At 40.8% G+C, this 24,550-nt stretch overlaps 1 protein-coding gene across 1 annotated transcript in view; it reads left to right on the top strand.

Moving 5' to 3' along the window:
• DMD (dystrophin) overlaps positions 1–24,550 on the top strand; it is a 3,625,631-nt gene that overhangs the window by 1,266,435 nt on the left and 2,334,646 nt on the right. Inside the window, exon 16 of the mRNA XM_082246191.1 lies at positions 2,933–3,112. Coding sequence (XP_082102317.1) covers positions 2,933–3,112 — 180 coding nt within the window. The remainder of the gene's footprint in view (positions 1–2,932; positions 3,113–24,550) is intronic.

Genomic DNA, 24,550 nt, shown 5'->3' on the forward strand with positions numbered 1-24,550 from the left:
CTCCAGGGAAAGGAGACTGTGGGGGGGGGGGTCCGCCCCTGCTTCCATGGGAGTCCCTGACATAGCATTGAACATCAACCCAATTGGCGATTCTGTGGACGCTGGTGAAACAGACCCCGCGTGTGACATACTCACAGGGGAGCCCCCAGCAGGACTCACTGACAGTCCATGTCCCAGCTGCAGAGAAGAGTGCTGCAGTGTGTGAGGGCCTAGCTGCGTGGCGTCCGCTATCTTAGGATTTCCTATCAGGCGTTCCGGACTGAGCCCGATGACATGGGGCGATTCACCGGACGTTCCCCCACACCGGGGGGGGGGGTTTGGAGGCTAGTTGCGAGTTCGTGGAGTGGCGTGGGGATCTGTTCTCATCCGGGGCGGGACGGAGCTCCTGCTTCATGCGGCCATCTTAGGAGCTGCCGCGCATGTGCCCTCATAGGTGCAGTTTTTAAATACTTTAGATTCATGCAAACTGAACAAGGTTCTAAATAACACATCTTATCTTATACCTTATACTATACTGCTGTCCTTTGATATCACTTCTGGAGTAATCAAGGGTTCTGATGGTTTATAGCTCTTTTATATTTCCTGTTTATGTTATTGACTCCTTCCACATCCTTCCACATGACTCCTTCCAATCTAGCCACTTCTGCCAATAGATCCCTGTCCTCCCCCCTGGATGGGCTCGCCCCCCCCCCCTCACTACACACAGAATCAGGCCCCAATCCCTATATTAATCTTCTTGATCCACTTCAGTCTGGATTTCACCCTCAACACTCCACAGAAACTACTCTCCTAAAACTCAAACTAAAAAACATTTTGGGTGTCTTTGATACTGTTGACCACTCATTTCTCCTCAAGAAACGTTACTCCTTTGGTCTCAGGGACAGTACATCCTACCTATCCCACGGCACCTTTAGTGTAACTTACTAAATTCTATTTCCTCCTCTCCTGTTTCTTTGTTCATCGGGGTCCCCCAAGGTTCTGTTCTTGAATCTCTCCTATTCTCAATCTACATCTCCTCCCTGGGTCAGCCGATGGCCTCCTATGGCTTTCAATAACATTTCTCCACCCCTCAACTCACAACATTAGTCTTCTCACACATCACTAATCTACTGACTGGCATACCTGTCTGGATGTCACACCACTTCCTCAAACTCAATCTAACCAAAACCAAGCTAATAATATCCCCCCCCCCCCCCCCCCATGTACGCCATCCCCTGACTATCAAGATCGATGGCACAACCATCAACCTGTCCCCCATTGCCAGGGTGCTAGGTGTAATCCTGGACTCTGAACTCACCTTTTAGACCTACATTCAATCACTGTCTAAAGCTTGCTAACTTATCCTCTGCAACATCTCCAAAACAAAGCTTCAAATTCACTCTCTGGTCATCTCTCGCCTTGACTACTGCAATTCCTTCCTCAATTGATAACCTTTACATAGGGTCTCCACCCCTTCGGTCCATTATGAATGCTGCTGCCAGACTCATCCACCTTACCAACCATTCAGTGCCTGCCCCTCCTCTCTTCCAATCATTGGCTCCCACTTACCCAACAAATTAAATTAAAAATATTAACAATAAATTAAAAAGACATCTACATCTCACCCCCAGCTGCAACACTAACCTTGTCTCAAAATATCAACCAAATTGTTCTCTTCATTCCTCTATACCTCCTCCTGTGCTCACCTCCAGGACTTTTTCTGAGCCTCTCTCATCCTATTGAACTCCCTACTCAATATGTCCTGCTATCCCCTACTCTGTCCACTTTTAGGTAATCCCTGAAAACTCTTCTCTTCAGAGAAGCCTATCCAACTACCACTTAACAGCTGTATTTCCAACATCTCCATCAGCTCACCCCCCACAGTTATTCCCTTTTGTATCACATGACCCTCCCTTTTAGTTTGTAAGCTCTAATGAGCAGGGCCCTCTGATTCCTCCTGTAATTAATTGTTTTTTAACTGTACTGTCTGCCCTTATGTTGCAAAGCATTGCACAAACAGTTGGCGCTATATCAATCTTGAATAATAATATTAATAATAGTCTTTTTCTGCAACTCCCTCCTTTGGGTACATTATCACATACCGGATAGCAGATGATATGATGAGGAAGGCCTCTCTCACACTTCTGACTCAGGGCCCCTGATAGTGTAAACAGGGGGAGAAGGGGTGCAAAGTGGCACGAACACCTGTGGGTCTTGCTAGCAGCACAGAAGGTGTCCATGCCAGGCAGGGGGAGCTGGATGGTAGCTGGTGGGCAGCATACTGAAGTGAAGTGGTACTGACAACAGCAAGCAGGAGAATCATATACTGGCAGCAGACAGTAGATAAGCAGGCACAGCTGGATGGTAGGCATGTACCGGTGTCAAGAGGATGAATAACAGAGTCAGGCAGGCTAGATCACACACTGGCAGGACAGAGCAGGTACAGAGGAACAGTCAACAAGCTGTGTCAGGAGCCAATCAGTGGTGCAGTAGCAAACAGAGCAGGCAGCAGTGGTGGTCAGAAGACAAGCCAAGGTCAATACAGACGGAGTTTAGGGAGTAGTCAGGACTAGCCAGGTCAGCAAATGAAATCAAGATACAGGAGCAGAGGGTCTCAGGTCACATGGAAGGCTAATGACAAAGCAGCACTGAACCTGAGTACTAGCTCAGTTTAAATAGTCCATTTGGCTCCACCATCTGTCAAGAGGGTGCGTGAGCATGTCGGTGCGCACGTTTATCACACTCTGGATTATGGGAAGTACACATAATAGAGACATATGCTTTGTTCCTTTTTAATTTCAGAGGTTTACAACCATTTTAATGAACCCTTATATTGAACATGCAAAAACAAAATGTTATTTTATAATAAATATATTAAAAAATTATAATATTACCATAACCTGGAATTACCCTTATGTGAGACACTTAACTAAAACAGCTTGTTTTTCAATAGATCTTGAAAGGAGAACTAGAAATGAAAAAGAAGACAATGGATACATTGTATTTACTAAGTCAGGATCTGTTTTCCACATTGAAAAATAAGATGGTGTCTCAGAAAAATGATGCCAGGTTGGAAAACTTTGCTCAGAGGTGGGATGATCTTGTGCAGAAACTAGAAAGCAGTACTAAGAAGGTAGGTTGTAAGTTACATAACAGTATATACTGACATTGTTTTTTATATATATTTTTATTATATTGTTTTTTTTTTTCTCGTTTTATTTTGCACATGGAGCAGGTATTCAATAGACTGTGCTAAATGTATTTTTTTTTTTGGGGGGGGGTGGGAGGGGCTGGAACATCATATGGAAACTTTCATAGTTGGGTCAGAACTGAACTTAAAGTGTTACTAAACCCAGGACCCTGCATTCACTATATCTGGTCTACCACAGTACACACAGCATAGAAATGCAATTATTTTAGTAAATACAAACTGCAAAATACCGTTTCTCATCAGCAGTTAAAGCAGTCTTGTGATTTAAATCATTGTCTGGTTAAAGCTTGTAGGAGGAGTTTTCATTCTCCCCTGATTGTCCTATGAGGCTGCAGGACCCCTCACCCTCTGTTTGGACAGTGCTAATTGGCCCTGTGCTGATCATATGCACTCTCCCGAAGAAAAAACAAAAAAAACTGAGCACGTGCAGGTTGCCCCCAAGGCTCTGTTCTATCAGAAGATAGATTTGGGACAGTGGAAGAAGGGGAGGATCGATGAAGACAGGCTCAAACAGTCTTTTTAAACAATGCAGATGATTAACCCCTTTGGTTCCACAGTCAGTCCAACAAGCATGCTTTACTGCATATACAGTACATACTGATTTTACTGCTGGGGGTTTAGTAACAAGTTTAGTTTAGATTTAGCGTTTGGGTAGTTATGAGTTGTGGCTGATTTGTCTCAGGGTATAGTAAATAAAAGCTGTCAAAATTAATCTGTTAACTTGCAAGGTATCTATTGCATACAGTTTGATGCATACTGTAGCTGAGCAGAAAAGTTTTTAATGTCCTTTTTGCTTTTTGGATCCACGCATTTGCAAATAGGAGCTGTTATATTTGCTGGTTCTGAAGCACTATATCATTCCATTTAATCTTTACCTCCATTTAAACAGCCCTTGGTTAAAGTCTACAGTCAGTTAATAATATATTTTCTTTACCAACTGCTGACTCTATAGGCTACAGTAATATGCATCAGACTAGACAGAAAACAGAAAAGTTCACTGAACTAAAGGTTCCCCCTGACACAGCATCCCTTATGGAATTTTCCAATAATGCCAGATTGTTAACCAAGGCATAAGGGTTGAATAAATAAAGCTTTAGCAATACATTTCAGGCAGCATTTTTATGTTAGGGAGTCTAGCACCAAATGCACCTAACCTGTGTGACACGCTTGGAGATAGTTCCAGGGCATGCAACAGGTACAATTAATTCTCATTTGTGACCATAGGTGTGCGCACAGCGTTTGCCAGGTGTGCCTTGGCATGCTCTAATCACCCCATGTGGTGCATTTCCCCCCTATTTAGACCCCTGATATTTCAATATTTCAACTAATAAAAAAAAAAGTTTCTAATTTTTTTTACCTAAAAATTAGTAAAAAAAATAAGAAAAAAAATTATAAACAAAAATAAAATAATAAAAATAAAAACTACTGACACTGTCCACTGCCCTACTGACACCAGTCTCTGCCCTTTTGACACCTTTTGACACCATCCAGTGCTCTACGGACACCATCAGTATATATACACATGCACACACACGCATATGTGTTTGAGCTTTGGGGTGCACACCCTAATGCAATAGGCTGCGCACACCTATGTTTGTAAAACTTTTCTAATTCTATGACTGTAAGAAATTCTTTTAGAAAATAACCCCATTTTGGACTTATGGAAACTGTCAGTAAATAAGATACATGTCATATTGGAGTAATTTATTCTGTTCTAGCACATCTGTACAACAAATCCATGTACGTTTCTGACACATACAAGAATCTGTCCTATTCACCAACATACTGTATGTTGCACAGAGGGAACACTTATCTAATTGATGAGTTCCAGGGAATGTGCACAGTTCATTTTTATAATAACAGATCTTCCTTAAACATATCGTAATAGAGAAATCCTATGTTAAGCCATAATTGTAGATTTACCAGAAATGCAGTTGTTCACTGTTTGCTGTTATAACATGTTATAAACAACATTTAAAGCCCATCTCCGTCAATTTAAAAAAAAATCACCCTTGCAGTGGACTCCCCACTGCAAAGGTTAAATGCTTGTTACAGTATGTTCAGGAGTGCACAGAAAGAGTAAATACTTCAGTGGGGGCCCTCCAGCATTGTGGGGTTGGTTTACCAAAACTGGAGAGTGCAAATTTTGGTGCAGCTTTTCATGGTACCCAGTCAGCTTCTAACTTCAGCTTCTTCAATTAAGCTTTAACCAAAACTACTGGAAACTGATTGGCTACAATGCACAGCTGCACCAGATTTTGCACACTCCAGGTTTAGTGCCGGTTTCCACTAGTGCGACTTGCTGTGCAACTTGACACATGTCAAGTCGCACAGCAAGTCAAAAGCCATTGATTTCCACTGCCGCGACTTCAGTTGCGGCGACTTCAAAAGTAGTTTGTGCACTACTTTTGAGCCGGCTTCAGTGCGACTTCCCTCTGTAATGAGGGACAAGTCGCACTGAAAGCCGCAGTTTACTTTCGCTACGAAGTCGCGCTAGAAGTAGCACGACTTCATAGCCGCGGCAGTGGAAACGGAGCCTTAGTACATCAACCCCTGTGTCTGGTCCTGTGTGTGAAATCTTGTTTTAAAGTGCACCTAAAGGCTCCTCTATGGCAGTCAAATCCTCCTTTATTTGTGTCTCAAATGTTCCACCTCCCAAACACTGCCACTCAGTGTAAGGGTTTTAGCAACACTGACTAACATGCACAGCTGCACCAGATGTTTTACTTCCAATTTTAGTACATTAACCCCTGTGTCTGGTCCTCCGCAGTTTGATCTGTAATTTAAAAAACGGAAAACCCGTGCTGGAGCGTGTAAACCAATATGTGAGAAAGCAGCCACTTAGGCAATTATGACACCAACAGCAAAAAATATATGAAAATGGCGATAAATCAAGACATACCTATGAATCATAAACCGCAAAGAAATAAATCCATATAATAGTGAAAAATCAAAAAAAAGTGTGAAAAAGAAGGGAATTTAATCTGCAAAAGCCATCTTGGAAAATCCCAAAGAAGTGATGGGGTCCTATAAGCAAAGCTAAATTAATTCACATTCCATGTATTTCATAGGTGTCCCCACATTCCAAATTTCCTGTGCATCCACCACCAAGTGACACCTCATAAATAAGCCTCTTACCAGATGAAGTGGACCACTAAATAAGTCATCAAAAGTGCTTGTTTGATGCATGAAGCATCCTGCTAAAAAGGATTAAACACATCTCCCATCAGGATTGCTCCATCAATATTGTAAATATATTAGTAGATAAAGAAATATATACTCTCATAGTGTAATCCGTAAACATGTATTAAATGTGTAAAAAATAGTAAAAAGTGCAGCAACACTTGCAATATAATGTATACAACAACAAATAGGCAAAGATAATATAAGCCTCATATAGCAAGGATAAAAAATATAAATAATGCTTCTCTAAAGCAGCAAGCTGTATGGCCACACCAGACTCCACGAGCCGGTCAATTGGCGTATGGTAGCATAAGGTAGCATCGTAGCCACGTAGCATATAAGGTAGCATCGTAGCCACACTCAATGCGTTTAGTTAGAGAGTTGATGTCGTTGGGGGATTGACAAAAACAGTGTGAGGTACCCCAAAACTTTAAAGCAGACCCTTACCTGAGCATGCAGCCTGGGTGGCCAGTAAAGGAGGGAGATGAGCATGCAGCTATCTTCCCTGAACAATACTAGGCCACATGCTCATAATATGGGGAGTGGTATCTTGCAAGGTGGGACCCCCTGGCAAATCACCTTGTCCCAATATCAACAACAACAAGGGCCTCATCTCCACAACCCTGGCTTGGTGCTTGTGGGGCTCTTAAAGCAGGGAGTAATGGGAATCTGGAACCACCTTTTAAAAATCAGGGGGCCCCTAGATATCATAGTACTCCTACTCATTTACCCAACAAAGTCAACAGTATCTAAACCATGATGTAAATCCTTTGTCAGTCACATTGTCCACTGATACAGAACCACATAAATTATGATCCCTGATGCCTGCCGGCAGCAGGCATTGTGACATGGATCTACATTACTGGATAATGTGATTGATGGCCGTTTTACATTGTGAGACATTCACATGTTTAGACATTTGCAAAACTTTTTTTATGACTAGACCCCTTAGTGTTCTCTTAATGGAGACACTGTATTGTTTCTGTGAAAGGTGTATGTGAAACAAGTATAAATATGTACTTCTGGTGGCAGATTTGCTGTTGCATGAGGTTCTGCATTTTTTTAAAAGGTAGTTTACAAGCTAAGTGTTCATACATAAAAGACTGAAAGCTACAAAAGTCAATAGATATTAATATCTTCTAAAAGTGAAAATTTTTTAAAAATGTGCAAATTGTTAGTTCTGCAACCTTGGCTGGCAGTTGTTGACACTAGACATGCATAGTAAATCTGAAGTGTAGAATACTTTTAATAAATGGCTATTACTATATAGAAAACCCTGTGAAAACCATTCAGGAGTTCGATAGAAATTATGCCATCTTTATTTTTCTGAAATTAGCTGTTTTCTATACCACACTGAGCTTCACAATAATTTCAAGCTTTTCTTTTAAAAATTGTTTGTTCCTTTTATAGTATTATGTAATAGTCAATGTGAAATAGATCTCTAGAACTTAACCAGTTTTTCTTTTGACCCTAATTCCATTCAGCTTTTACAATCTCTCCAAAACCAAAATGATTTTTCCCACCTCTCATACAGACATTCTAGATATCATCCTTGACCTTTCCTTCCAGTATCACATACAATCACTATTGCTTTTTTAAAAACATTTTTTCTAAACCACTATCTTTTGTGACACAGGATGCTGCCAAGGTCTTAGTTCATGCACTCATAATAACTTGATTAGATGTATTTACTATTAGGTCTTCGTCACCATCATAAAATGCTGCAGACATTCTTCCATCACACTATTATTTATTTATTTTTTTAATCTATCAGTCTTGACTTCCTCTGTCCCTTAAGCAGAACAGAAGCCTGCAGTAAACTTCAGCAGCTATTTAAGCTTAATTGCAGCTAACTTACTTGAAACCATGCTGATCATAAAGTGTATATAAACCCTTACTTTGTGAAATGCAATGAAAAACCTTTGTGTAAAGATATAAAAAAAGACCTTTATAAACACTTTTTCCCCTTTTTATAGGAGACCATCATTGAAGGCGAGCAGGCTAAGTTCCCAGCATAGTTAGAGCCTTGATTGCAGTCTTTTTTTTTCCTGTTTAGTGTGATTCGTTTTTTACATAGTAAATCGGGGGGACTGGCAGGAACACCAGGGATTTCACACAAAGGAAGCAATTTCATACAAGTATATGGTACAGCAGGCACATATCAGGAATATGAAGTGTTAGGTTTATATATTCTTTAATATTAAAGATTCACAGCTTTGTATTTTGTTCCTTTCACACTGAGGCCAGTGCCCAAATGGAGACATATTCTCACTTTCATTCCTTGTTCACATGCACCTGCCCACCACTGTCATCAGAATAAAATCATGCGCATACACAGTTTAGACTGGATGCTATTTTGTTTATATTACCATGATAGATATGGTAGGAGTGCAATAATTTTACTAATCCATTAGGCCTCCAGTGGAGGCACTATGGTACCACCCTGGCAAATTAAAGATTTAATTTGATGCAATATACTGTAAATATATGGTGTACAGGTGAGGCAGATATAAAAAGTGAATAAAAATCATGGATTACAACAAAAGATTGGTTATAGATTCAACAATTCCAGTAACTATCAACCTAGTCAACTGAGTAAGTCAGTAAACAAAGGCATTTCACAATGAGTGCCGGTTCACACTTGTGCGATGCGGAAACGCTGCAAATATGCAGCGTGATCCCGCATCGCATCCGCACCTCTGGCAGTTCACACTGCCATATGCGATACGCAGGGGGTGTCAATTGAATGTTAACGACACCCCCAGTTTGATCGCATATCGCAGTGCGATCTGACAGTTCGCACAGAATCGGATCGCACAAGTGTGAACCACTGTGCTATCCGATCCTGATGCAGCTGAAAAATAGGGTCCTGTGCGAGTTTGGTGCGGATACAGTGCGAATTCAGCCATACAAAGTGTATGGCTGAATTCGCATCCGCACATGAGATCGCATGTAATGAAGGAGCAGTGCGCCTCGAATTACATGCGATCTCGCAACCCGCACAAATGTGAACCGGCACTGATGGTCATGAAATTTGATAATTGATGGTGTCATCTCTAAACGCAGCAATTATCCAAATCAAAACAATACCAGTTCTTCTTTTATGCAGCTTCACTAAAGGATATGTTGGTAGGGTACTGTATTCAAAGGTAAATATAATCTGCTATAATCCAGATTTTCAAGGCTGGGGTTTGTCATCTGGGGTATTCCTAAGAATCCCCCAGAGCAATCCGAAGAGTACTATATATAGAATAGGAGGATGATGTTCTTATGCTTTTACATATCTTTATGGAGCTTTAAAGCTGAACTCCAACTTTTGCTTTACTAGAAATGAATATAATGATCAGTCCCAGCATAGATCATACTTCTGTACCTTGTTGTTCTGTTGTCTGCAGATCTCCTGCTATTCTGAGTTTTAGTTTTGGCTTTCCACATTCCACAGATAAGTCAGTTTTTTATCTTGAAATGAAAGAGCTCCAGGGGCATATGCGCGAAGCCGGCAGGTCGGTAATGTAAGCCTGAGGCTCCGCAATGCATAGGGGACAAACAACCACTACCAGCTGAAGCCGGACCCGCCGCTACTCACCCCCCGCTCGGTCTACATCCAGCAAAAATCCACGTTTCTGCCGTATGTTCCGCAGGGCTGCCCGCTCAAAACCTAAGCCGAAAACTATTTGGGACGTCCTGCCACGGGCCTCCACTAATATGGTGACTGCTCTATCCACACAGAACCACTCTCCACGCTCTGCCAAGCAGCATCAGGAAAACGGTGAGTCAGACACAGACTTGGGAATCACTCCCCTGTCCCCATATACTGACTCACCACCAGCTGATTTCCTCGATTTGCTAACTAAAGCACTCAAACAAACATTTGATCACATTACTGATACATTATCCAGAGAAATCAGGGAACTGGGTCAAAGAGCAGCAGACTTAGTACAGAGAACCGACAAATTGGACATGCTCACTCATAATTAATCAGAAAAGCTTGAGGCATTCAGATATGAAAACATAACCCTTCAATCACTCCTGGAGGAGTTTGAGAACAGAGTCAGGCGACTAAACATCTGCATCTGAGGCCTCCCTGAATCCATAATAGATGTACAGTCTAAAGTCACAGCCCTGTTCCAAGAGCTAGCTCCTGCTATACCAATCGATCGTCTGGAGGTGGACAGAGTTCACCATGCCCTGACCCCCCCCCCCCCCCCCGCCAACCAGAAGGCCCGCCACAGGACATCATAGCAAACCTACATTTTTTTCGCTCTAAGGAACCACTTCTAGCTGCTGCCCACAACAAAGGATCACTTGATTTTAGGGTCATAATTACCAGCTTTTCCAAGACCTCTCCCCACTCACCATCGCTAAGAGGAGAGCCCTGAAACCACATCTTCAAGTCCTGCAACAACACCACATTACCTATAGGTGGGGCTTTCTATTCTCAGTACGCTTTTTGTACCAAAGCCGCGATTACCCATGCAGATCCCTTGAAGACCTCCAAGCAACCCTGCTACAACGTCAGCTTTCACCTCCCGACGCACCACACAAAAACTCTTCTCGCCGTCGATCAGCCTCCTGCTTGCCCTAGAAGTCTCAAAACTCCTCAAGAGCACATGATCAAGCCAACTAGCACAAACGTGGGCGTTTTGTCTCTCCAGTTCCACAACACCTAAACTCAATGGATTGAACCTATTCTGATCCATATGGAGATTGTGCCACTTGCTATCTGCCTACCGCAGTTCTTGACACCTACCGGTTGGAGACCGGTCCCCTTTCACATGATTCATCCTATGGTAACCTAAGCTTTGAACCCCCCCCCCCCATCCACTGCCCATTCATATATGTCATATATGAGTCTGCCTTTATACACCACAACTACATTATGCTTATTAATTTGAGATTTCTTAGTAACCTCCATTAGTAGTGGAATTCTATGATCTCTTGGAGCCCAAAACCACTTGAATCCCTCCTATACTTGCATATCTTTGCTAATGGTAGCTTGATACCCCAATTCCCCCTCCCCCTGTACCCTGCTTATTGCTCTGGCTCCAAGGACTCATATTAGAAGGTGCAGACTGGAATCAAATTTGGATGGCCACAAAATCCTCATCCCAAAACATTGTGGCACTTGAAATGAATTACAAAGTCCTGATCCGCTGGTACTTGGTTCCAGCCAGGATCGCCAAATATTTTCCTCAATACCCCTCCACTTGCTTTAGAGGCTGGCCCGCAGAAGAGAAATTCCACAATATATAGTGGTAATGCCCAATCATACAAACCTTTCGGTCCAATGTGTTCAACATGCTCTCCACCCTGTTCGATACAGCTCTATCACCCGACCCATTAATAGCACTTTTAAATCTCAAGCCGCCAAACTTATCCCAGCGTCAGTTTAAACTGCTTCTGCAGGTCACAACGGCGGCCAAACAAATCATCACTAAGTCATGGAAGACTCCTAGTCTCTGTGTCCTTGTGGTCAAAAACAAGGTCACACAAGCGATGATCCACACAAAAATCATAATCATGGTGGTTATTTTAGATACAGTTCCCAAATATGAAGCCCTTTGGTCCCCTTGGGTGACTCTCACCTAATTTTGATGAATCCCTCTTGCTCCTATAAGAGGCATCATCTTCAACATATCCCTCATCCAGCCTAGCTGATACAACCTAGAAACCTGGGAATTCACACACCTCCTCATTCTTTCCCCTCTCTCCCACCATCCACCCACCCACTCTCCCCCTTCCCTTCTCCTCATTCTGATTTTCTTTCTGTACACCCTACCTTTCCTTTTCTAGGTAGTTAACGCTTTACCAACTATCCCTATATTAAAACTTGCTGCCAGGCCAGACTCACAATATTGTTAAACTTTACGTACTTACTCACCACACTGATCTGTTACAGTTTTGAAATATAATATAAGTGATAGTTTACCAGATCTCTGGGACATTGCCCCTAGGATGAATGAACACTCTGTAACCCCCCTAAGGACATATCCCCCCAATAGCTTTCTGACATTGGTTGTTCTACTGCTCCTAAGTCACCTTTAGTTCATTCTTTTACCATTGTTTGTCTATACTTCACCTTATAACTTTGAATATAATTGTCTAACAGAAGGAAACAGTTGAAGTTAAAGGCTGGTCGTATTGTCTTCCCACCCCCCCACAGCCTTGAGATGATAGACAATACTTCAGATGAATGCCCTGCAATGCACTGAGCAGTGCATTTTGCGCCCTGATTGGGCAAAGCACAGTATAAGCTGATTGTTACATGGTGGAGCCAGAAAGCCGGCTGTGGCATCCTTAATAACTGATGAATCGCCATCTGTCAATAGGTTTCCCCGCTGACAGCTAGGTAAATAAAAAATTGCAGGTAATGAAAGAGTAAAAAAAAAAATGATGTGGTGTCCCCCTCGAGTCCATACCAGGCCCTTCAAGTCTGGCATGGATTTTATGGGGAACCCCATGCCAAAATCCATACCAAACTCTTACCTGGGCCTGCAGCCTGTTAGGTCAGGAAAGGGGGGGACGGGCAAGGCCCCCCTCTCCTAAACAATACCGGGCCACATGCCCTCAACATTGGGGTGGGTGTTTTGTGGCGGCGGGGCTCTGCCCCCCAAAGCACCTTTTACCATGTTGATGGGGACAAGGGCCTCATTGCCCACAACTGTGGCCAGTGGTTGTGGAAGTCTGTGGGCAGGGAGCTTATCAAAATCTGGAAGCCCCCTTTAATAAAGGGGGGGGTCACTCCCCCCCCGATTCCTGACCTGCTGGGCTGCTTGCTCAATGAGGGTCTGGTATAGATTTTGGGAGGACCCCAAGCTGGGCCTGGTATGGACTTACATGACGTCAGTAATTTATTCACTGCACCACGTCAGGTCCTTATAAAAGAGCTGTCAAAATCAAAACAGCTCAGAGCGCGGGAAGCGTCCTTAGAAGCAGGAGCTTCTTTTTTTTTTCTTCTGTTTTTCGGGTGGGCAACTGATCATCGGGGGAACTTTTTTTTTTTTATTTTATTTTTTAATAAAGGACTTTTCCAAAACTGGCTTTTGTCTTTTTTTTTGTACACTTTTTTGGTGAATGGGTAGGGGTACAATGTACCCGATTTACATTCACATGGGGAGGGCGGGATCTGGGGGCCCCCTTGTTAAAGGGGGCTTCCAGATTCTGATAAGCCTCTCCCCCGCAGACCCCCACAACCACAGTCCATGGTTGTCGGGAAGAGACCTCTGTCTCCATCAACTTGGGGGAAAGGTGCTTTGTGGTTGAGGTCATGTGGCCTGGTATGGTTCAGGAGGGGGGGGGGCAGGCTGTGTGCTCAGATAAGGGTCTGGTATGGATTTTAGGGGGGGGCCACATCGTTTTCTTTTTTTTTGGGCGCTTTTTTCAGCAATACTAACATAAACTGTTATAAACTGAAGTGCTTATATATACTGTACTATCTGATCTCCACAAACTGTAAAAAGCAAAAATCTCTCTCCCTGCCAGCAATGTATTATTATTATAGAATTCCACTTATAAGTCACCTGCTGGCCAAGGGATCCAAACTCACAACCTCACTATTGCAAGTCTGGTATTCTACCAGCTACGCCACCCAATAGGTGAGATAAAAGTTAGGGAGAGTGTGTTCAGCTTAAGCAGGCTTAACAGTGGCGTAGGTGGTAGAATACCAGGCTTGCAATGATAAGATGATTTATTGGAATCGGAGGTCAGAGTCCATGATAGTGCAGGAACTCAAAATTCCCACGAAGAAGCCCATTTTTTTGTCATTCGACCAACGAGCGAATAGCCAATGTTCGAGTCGAACTTACATTCGACTCAAACTCGATGCTCATCCCTAATTGTAAATGTAAACCCAAATTTAAAAAAGCAGTAATAGTAGCTTAGGTACCAATACAGATTGGTATACAGAATATTATCTAAGTACAATTAAAGCATTTATGGTGGACATGCAGCAGGAAATAAATTCAGATTGTAATAGGTGTGGTCAATAGGGATGAGCTTAAAGTAATTCTAAACATTCTTTTTAATAGCAAACATGTTATACTCACCTGTTCTGTACAACATTTTTGCACTGAGCAGCCCCCATCCTCCTGCTGTTGCTCCTGGCTCCATAAAGACACACAGAGTGTGACTCCCCCCCTCCCCCCCACTCCCTCCTCACTGGCTGTCTTTGACAGCAGGAGCCAATGGCTCCCGCTTCTGTGCTAGAGCTAATGAGGAGGGAAAGAGCTGAAAGAGCCTCTGCTCTCATACATATCACTGGATCGAGATTGGGTGAATATAAAGGGGGGTTAGGGGGGGAGTTGAACTCAGAAAGTGTTTTTTACCTTCACGCATAAAACGCATTAAGGTAAAAAAAAACTTCTGCCTTCACAACCACTTGAGGGTTCAGTCTGAACACAAGTTTGGACTGAACCTTGGCTGTTTAGACAAACAGAAGAAAAAAAAATACTGTATATATATATATATATATATATATATATATATATATATATATATATATACAGCAGGTAAAATAAGTATTGAACACATCAGCATTTTTCTAGGTAAATATATTTCAAAAGGTGCTATTAACATTACATTTTCACCACATGTCGGTAACAACCCATGCAATCCATACATAAAAGAAACCAAAACCAATAGGTTCAGAAATTAGTTATGTATAGAATAAAATGGAAGGACACAGGGGATAAGTATTGAACACATGAAGAAAGGGAGATGCAAAAAGGCATGGAAAACCAAGACACCAGCTGGAATACATAAGTAATTAGAAAGCAATCCTGCCCCTTGTCAGTGCAAATTATTATCAATTGGTTTAGTTTCAACTGATGGCCTTTAAAACATTGTCTTATTATATATATTTACATTTTAAAAAAACTTTTTTTTACAATTGTTTTGTCTTTTAAAAAAAAAAAAAAAAAATGTACATACTGTGACTAGAGCAGCGCAATGTTACCATAGTGGTCTTCATCCGAGATCATCACAATAGTTCATAATGAATAACTATGAATGAAAGACATGACATCTGTCATATGATCGCTGTGATTGTTCACATCAATTACAGGGTACCGTAGCCAGCCCAATACAATGATCTGTTTGTCTGCTGTGTCTGGTGTACACAGTGGGTGACATATCACACTGCAGCACAGCCACTAGGGTGCACACGAGGTGTGTGACTGGGAGGATGTCATATGGGTGCTTCCGCTCACCCGTCATTTGTCTATAGGCCGGGCAGTAGGAGGTTAAATATGTATTTCTTCAAAATGTCTACAGCTACTGAAGTGAATAAGAGAGAATATTAAAATTCTTCTATTGCTTCTTCAAAGTGTGTAAACACCTAAATAAGGATGCAATCAAAGATTCACTTTAAGCAATCCTTGAGCAGGACAGCTACTGCCTTGCTAACACTTGATCTTATGTATTCTTTGTCTTTGAACATCTCTCTTAGGAAACTGCAGCTGTAGGTGAATAAGGAGTGTAAATAAATGAATTCAAAATGACTATGGGCTTGCTAATTTAATGGTGCATTCCTCAGCTGCGCATATTTAGCACATCTGCTAAAACCCAGGATTAAATGTCTCCAGAGCACCAACAACATAAGAAAGTGACCTGTTTTATAAGCAATTCTAGAGTTTAAAACAAAATCTATGGGCAGGCATTTCCACATGCTGCGTACTTTACAACTGCTTGAAGAAAAAAAAAAAAAAGCCTTTTACCATGCTGCCTAAACTATTTTTGAAATCATAGCTAAGATCATTTAATCAAGAAAAGGTACTCATTTTGTTCAAGCTATTCAGCTGTCTTCAACCTGCCTTGATGAAAAATAGACATATGGGCTCCATTAAAGGAATCATAAAGCTGTCCCACCTACCATTATATGGCACAAATTGGCAATTGCTAAGTCAATAAATAAAAAGACTCATAAATACACCTGAGCTCTGCATCTATATTTTTTTGCTACAGAAAATACATGGAAGCCATTAGGTAAATTCTGACTCATAATATACCAATCTAACATTACAGCCTATGAATGCCACAATCTTTGTGCAATATCTTCACTACAGGGTCCTGTCATAAAACTGCTCAGGCTAAGAGCAGAAAAATGACACTTCAAAGTTTTGCACAATCTCAACACAACTCAACAGAGAATCAGTTTTCCTTTAAATAAATCATGATAGTAAATTGATTTCAATTGATGTGTCACATGTGTAAATTGTAATGTTTCAAAGTGGTTATTACTAAAGACATGCTTTGATGAACATAGTGATGCCTGACAATTTAGGAAATATTTAAATGTCAAATTGTTTGCACTGATTAGAAGACTGTGAGTCTTTTAAAAATGAGCAAACACAGAGTTTCTAACACAGACTGCGTTACACTGCAGCATTATGGTGCTAAACATGTACTGTAGATCACAAAAAGAACATGTTCTGCTAACTTATTAAAAAGAAACTTGAAGCAGTTTCAAGCGGGAGAACTGGTAAAATATGGCAATGGCTTTAATAGATCAGTCTTTTAAGTTGACTTTCAATCTAATAGTTCACTTTTTTACCAACCAAGCCTACCACCTCCACAACATAAAATAGCAGAACATAAAAAAATTTACTTTTTTTTTTTTTTTTACTTATGGTGACCCTCCCCCTGCCTCCATTCTCACCTAGGCAAGAATAATGTGTTTGTCTCCCCTTGCAGCCATCTGAGATACCAACATTGCATATCCTAGGAGGACAAAGACATCCACATAGCTCTGGGAAAATATATTGGGTGTTATGTCATCAATGGGCTGGCTGCATGAACATCAGAGAAAAAGCTGTAAGCTCAGCAATATACTAATACATAGATCCACAGAAGATACTAACTGACCCAATGTCGCCTACCAAAACTAGAACTTTGTCACAGTCTTGTCCATTTTTGGGTACTCACAGTGCCTCTCTGCACTCACTCTCTCCCTACCAAAGAGTTTCTTCCAGGGGCTAAAGAACACTGCTTTTCACACTAAACCTTCACCAGGGTACCTAAACTATCTTGCCCATAGCAAAAAATCTGGGAAACCTATAGACAACCTCAGATTCAATTCTCATTTCCCAAAATCTCGTCTTTGCCTCAAAGGGAGAATAATACCTACCTTTTTAGCTAGTCCTTAAAGGTGGGTGTTAGTGCTCTTTTTTTTCCTCCAGATACTTACTAACATTATTCCCATACAGAGCCAGCATACCCACATGACTGAAATGTGTCCATTCTCATACCTAAACACTCACTCTGTACCCTTTCTAAATACAGTGACTATGCTTCACCCTATAAGCACCATATACAAGCCAACAACCGGGACAGAAAGACCTGTGACGGAAAGCTGCCTGAATCACCTATCAGTCACTTATCCCTACAAAGGACTGTAACAATATTACACATACCATAGGGATAGAATTTGAAAATACCTTGACTTAACAGTTAATGAAGATCAGTTTTAGTTTTTTTTTCATAGGGGCAATATCAGTAAGTTTGAAGAGGAATACTCCTAAGTAGGTTTAAACATAGACCCTTTGTGCATGTTAGGCCAGTTTTTCTTTGAATCTCACTTCCCACTGATTCTATACAACCTGGTTTTCTGTAACACAATGCTACAAATTACTTCTTAGTTAGAGGTTAACAAATTCAGAGAACTAATCACTCATGAAATGGCAATTCCAAAAGTGCAAAATACTGTTTAATAGAATACAGTAGATGTTTACATTCCTTTTAACAGAAACGCTCTTTATTTTTTGTCCGTGTTATGTACACTCACGTGTTAGTTAACAGTGTGCAAAGCAGTTGACAAGACAGCAGTTGTCAAATATCAAGTTGACTCTAGCCTCTGAAATATATGCCAAATGACTGAAAAAGTCAGCAAAGGGTGTCTGCATTGCTACTACAACCACTGTCATACTCATGATACTAACCCTACCATCCCCATAATTACCACCTGAGCTCCATGGGTCCTACATACCATGTGTAGCACCCCCCCCAAAGGAGCTGCTGATTAGATTATTGGGTCTACGTCCTGCCTACCAACCCCTGGAATTGGCTCGAACCCTCCCTAGGCACAACTGACATGAAATGGCACTATAATACCAAATGGCTACAGGAGAACACAATTCAGGATATATCACCCCAATAAGTAATAATAACGTGTTACCTTTCTCCAGCCGCAGTCCCTCTGGGTGACACAAGGTGCAACACACAGACTTTTGCTTAACCAAAGTATCTTTACTGAGAATTAAAGTACAAATTGACTCCATAAGACATCACAAGAGTCAACTAAGAAAGATAAGTGTCACAATAATAAACAATATGATTAAGATAGCTATTTTTGTATACTTATGCAACTAAAAGATAACTCATAAGCTTTCTTTTACCCAATTCAGACTACACTTTACACGCGTCTATCAGGTAGGCAGAACCTATTTGAATCCCACACACAGTTCCTTTCTTTTGGTTTGAAATCTTCGCTAGCAATCGTTGGTGCACAAGCTATTTGTAATCCAAAAGTAAGGATATAAAGTCAAAACGGATGAGAAAAAAAAAGGTTACAATCACCCACAATGTTACTGCGTAATTGGGCGTATGAATCTTCTTAGTGGTGCATATATAGGCCACTGACACCTTATGTACTTGTGTTTAAATGCTTAGTCTCCTAGAAGGTGCACTAGGCCGCTGAGTGTACTGCGTACTATCTGAAGTATAGTTAGCACCGACTAAAGTTACTTTCTTCCAAGCGAGAATCAGATTTGGGCATGTGCCCTGCTCACCAAACGGCCTCTTTCCTCAGGAGCTCTCCACCTCCGATTTCTGTCACCAGCCGGGCTTGTGGTTAGATGTGGGCAACACCAGTCTCTGCAGAGCATCGATGGGTTCTCTGGGAAGGCTCCTTTACTGAAGATGAAACGCTTCCACTCAGTCACTTCAGGCCCAGGCTTCAGGCCTAGTCCGCAGCATCAGCCCACAGCACTTGCTTCCTTCTAGATGTTGTGTGAGGAGACAAGAGACAGAGCCTGGCTCCTCCCTTCCTTTATAAAGCTTCCCCCAAAAGGCTGTGCGGTGAAGCAATGCACCCTGGTATTCCAACGGAATTGTGGATATTGTAGTATAAAAGAACTTGATGAAATTCACCAAAGAGCTGCAGTGTGGCAGTTTGGCCACTAGATGGAGCCGAGTTCCTTCAAAATGTCATACAGTCTTCGAATGAACAATTGTAAAAGGGGAGAACCCTGCTACACATGCAATTGTTAATATCTAATTTTCATAATTAACACAACACAATTTACCCATATATGCCTGAATATTTAGATACTTTCATGTGTATATCCATGAGTGGTTCTGTTTAGTGTTAATGCAATGCACCACAAAGCACACATTTAGGTGTACATTCATTGCAGTGTTATTGATTTTCAATGACATCCCAACACAAGGCAATGCACATGTGTTGCAGCAAACCACAATGCTTCATAATGAAATACTAAGTGCTGTGGTACACTACATCATAAAATGCATGTTTGATTTTAAATATTCATTTAAATGGGCTGAATTAAAGGCTAAGTTTGCCTTTGTAAAAAAAAAAAAAAAATAATAATAATAATGAATGCATATGATTTTGCAGGTAAAAGAATGTTCATTTATTATTTTTTTTTTACATTGCTGTCTGTAAAGCATTGTACCAGCGATCAACACCTTTCAGATGTTAGGCTCCTGCAGACACTCGGTGCAGCTGTCTGCCCATACCTCCCATACAAGCAGACAGCTACTGAAGCACAGGAAGAATCAATGGACTACAAGGATGCTTACCAGCACCCTCACAGTTCATTGAGAACTATAAGCCATCTACTGTGGTGGTAAACATTCTGTGAATGAATGATACGGCTGTATGGGTGGAGCCCGTTGGAAGAATCCCCTGCCCGCTGTCACAGTGGGGGGGAGGGGGCGAGAGGTCATCTTCTCTTAAGTAACATGTTACACCCAACATATGATTTTAACATGTAACATGTTACAAAAGGTGAGCTTATCTTTTAACACACTGCCCATTAAGGAGCTATATCTTAGCACCTCTGTTTTATCTGTTTTTTGTCTGTTCTTGTACATTTACAGTTCATTCATTTAAAAAGACTACCTTAACACATTGAACATTAATGTGTTAATTTAATGTACCAGTCAATAAAGTGTAAATAGACCTTTAAAGACTTGTTTCATTTGATGGAACATGATTCTGACACAGTTAATATACAATTAGTAATTATATGTTTTACAGAGACAATTTACTGTAATGTCTCTATGGTAACCAAAGGTTCTACACTTGAAGTGTTAACCACTTGCCGACAGCCCTATAGTATAGTAGTTTTACTGCTACAGGGTGCCTGCTGTGTTCAGGGTTACGTATATATATATATATATATATATATATATATATATATATATATATATACTGTATATGTGATTCTGCACTTTTCGTGTAGGGGGCACGAATACACGCCATCGGCGGCTCGCTCTTGCTATGATAACACACAGCGGGAGCCGATAAGCTGGTACTGCAGACTCTATGTCCATCGGCACCTGCCGATCATCAGCCACAGAGACAGAACTGAAATCTGCCTACATAAACTAGGCAGATTGCTGATCTGACAGAAGAAAGGGATAGATCCTGTGTCTCTGCAAAGCAGGGGCTAGGATCCATGTATTCCCCTAGTAAAAGCACCTTCCACAGTATAGAAAAACACTTTTCAGGCACAGAGTTAACCCTTGTATTGCCCCTGATGGTAACCCTTTCCCAGCCAGTGTCATTAGTACAGTGGCAGTGCATTTTTTTAACACTGATCCCTGTATTCGTGTCAATGGTTCCCAAAAAGTGTCAAAAGTGTCAGTTAGTGTCCGAATGTCTGCCACAATATCGCAGTCCCAATATAAGTGGCTGATCATCGCCATTACTAGTATAAAAAATAAAACAGATAAAAATATTCCATATTTTGTAGACTTTAAAACTTTTGTGCAAACAAATCAATATATGGTTATTTGGATTTTTTTTTTTACCAAAAATATGTAGCATAATACATATTGGTCTAAACTGATGAAGAAATTAGATTTTTTCAATTTCTTTTGGATATGTGTTAAAGGAGAAAGTAAAAAATGTTTTTTTTTTTTTTTTTTAATTGTCGTTTTTTTGGGTTTATAGCGCAAAAAATAAAAACCGCAGAGGTGATCAAATACTACCAAAAGAAAGATCTATTTGTGGGAAAAAATGGCATACATTTTATTTGGGTATAGTTTCGCATGACTGCGCAACTGCCAGTTAAAATAACACATTGCCGTATCTTAAGAAATGGCCTGTTGGGAAGGGGGGGGCGTACATTTTCTGGAGGTCAAGTGGTTAATTTTTGTTTTTTATTGTTCTAGGATAGGCATCTGGAATTGCAGGCTTGTGTATGGCATTTAAAGCAGTGTTAAACTTTTTGCAGCTTACCAATTGTTAAATGTGGTGGCTACATTTTTTTTTGTAGGATTTTTTCTTTATTTTTACCTCGTGATCTAGCCAGTAAACTGCCTTGAGCAATAGAGACACCTTTGAATATCAGCATTGTTAATCTGTGGAGAGGGTAGATTTGGTTGCAATAGCAGATTAAAATGGGCTAAATTGAAAGGCAAACATCAGCTAGCGCTTTTTAGGCAGTTACAACAACATTTTTTTCCGCTTTTGTGATAAAGATTTTACTGTACATAAATCCACAATTCACTTTGAGTAATCCAGGTCATATTTTTACTAGGAGTAGTGGGTTTTATTTTCACCCTATATTCCCTTTCTACAAAACAAGAGCAAGGTATAATAATGCAGCTACTGTACCTTTCCTACTATGCAAGTGCCTTGAAACATCAATTCTGCATGAGCAGACTGTTTTCCAGAAACCTGGTTTTATACTGATGTAACCTTCCCATGAGCTACAATAAAAACAAAAAAATAAATAAAAAACTGAGCTTCTCTTCTTCAGTGATGATAAAAACCAAAACAAAGTAAATTAACGCAATGGTAGTTTGTGCCTGCCTGAACATTTACCCAATGGCTACAGAAATCTGCATGCATTTTCTTCTAGTATTTCCTTGCTGTGAGCAATGTTAATGTGAGATAGTTTATTTCTGGAGTTCATCTCAGTGAAACATTAAAAGCATATAACTTTTATAAGTATTATATTTAAACAACAAATTGAATGTATTCCCAAATTATGAAAAGATTCATGCCTATTTTGGTCATTCCAAAAAAACTGGTATTACTCATTTTTAAAGTTATCCTCTAGCTGTAATATAATGGGTATTTTTTACATAGTTTGTTCAGCAAAAATATATTTTTGATTGAAACATGGCATATTGTACAGGGTGTTGTTTTAAGCAACACAACTTTTTTGTTAGAGGTTGTTTTACTATGCAAAAGCAATTCAAATGAATTTGTAAAGAAAATATAGAAATCTCTATCTTTCAAATAATAGGTGTTTCCCCTGACTCTTATCCAGTCTTTTCACTTTTCCTTTAAAGGGGAATGCTTCCACACATAGGTATTTATCTTTTTAAGACTGGATAAACTGTACACAGTCAGGCTTCCCTATTAAAGGAGACATGTGGGATACATAGCAAACAAAGCAAACACACATCCTCAACTATATGGCTGCAGCATTGGTGTGATGCTGCAGCTGTCCCCTTCTGGATCTAACAACAAGAATAGAGTAATCATTGGGCACTGATCTCTCAGTTCTCAGTCTGCTCTGAGCAAAGAGCAATGATTGGCAGTCACCGCTCTCTGCTCTGCCCCTCCAGCACTCAATTGAGTGCCAGGCTAGGAAGGGTGTTAGCTCAGGCTTTTAGCGGTGCACTGAGATGCTGAGCCAGCTGCCGCTCAGGCTTCTGGTTAGAGACTGACATCATTGTCGGGATATTTTTAGATTCTGGATCACAGGAGTGGAGAACTAAGTGCGCTCATGTGACCCAGAAGAGAAGTATGACCAAAAGGCTTTGCCCATTCTTCTATTTTAAAGTGGTTCTAAAGACAGAAGGTTTTGTACCTTAATGCAGTCTATGAATTAAGGAAAAAAACCCTCTGTAAGCCGACCCCCCCCCCCAGCCCCCTTATTCTTACCCAAGTCCAATCTGAATCTAGTGATGTTCAAAATAGAAGAGGCTCTCTTGTCTTCTTCTCTCACCTCATTAGCTCAGGCACAAAAGCAGGAGCCATTAGCTATTGTCAATCACAGCCAGTGGAGGGAGTGTGGGGTCGGAGCTGAGCCACACTCTGCGTGTCTTATTGACACACAGAGCAGGCTCAAGAGTAAGCATAAACAAGTGCCCCTATAGCAAGCAGCTTGCTATGGGGGTACTTGGCAGGGAAGAGGAGCCAGGAGTGCTAGCAGGGGACCCTAGAAGAAGAGGATCAGGGTTGCTCTGTGCAAAACCATTGCACAGAGCAGGTAAGTATGACATGTTTGTTATTTTAATTAAAAACAAATAGCATTTAGAATGACTTTAATGATACTACCACTTAGGAGCTATTCATAAAAAGTGATAAAAAACTGAAAAACAGGTTTCCTACAGTGATCAATCAAATTAAGAGTTTTAAATAGCAAAGTACTTCAAAAGTCAATGTGTGTAATAAACACTTGTACAAGAGGAAAAAAATAATATTCTGTTTTTAATTATTCACCAGGAAATCTGGAAGATGTTTTGTATTACTTTGCACAAATGTTCTCCAGAAACCTCTAACCACCAGTAACATCTGAGCAGAACAGATTAGGAAATATAACATTTTATGTCAGGAAGTACATAATACTGTGCTGAATGTAGCTTCCCATTATGAGCAAGGATATATATTTACCTTTAATAGGGTGCAAATAACAGTGGAAATCTAACCGAAAATAACAGAACAGTAGCTCCTAAAATAAACATTTAGCAAAGCATACCATTGACATTTAAAGTGTTGTACTAATGTCAAGTTCTCCACTTACATGCACAGCCAATTAAGTAATGTACTATGTTAGGAATATTTACATTTTACTAGCTTCTCAAAACATGCGGGGGATATCTGAGCATGCATTGGGCATAATAAGCAGCTAGCATAGATTGCTGTCCAATTTCAAATCACATTCTTCCATTTCAGCTGTTATAAGGCTAGGTTCACAT

Source organism: Pelophylax lessonae, assembly GCF_965119305.1.
Source record: "Pelophylax lessonae genome assembly, chromosome: 2".
In the NCBI taxonomy this organism is placed as follows: domain Eukaryota; kingdom Metazoa; phylum Chordata; class Amphibia; order Anura; family Ranidae; genus Pelophylax; species Pelophylax lessonae.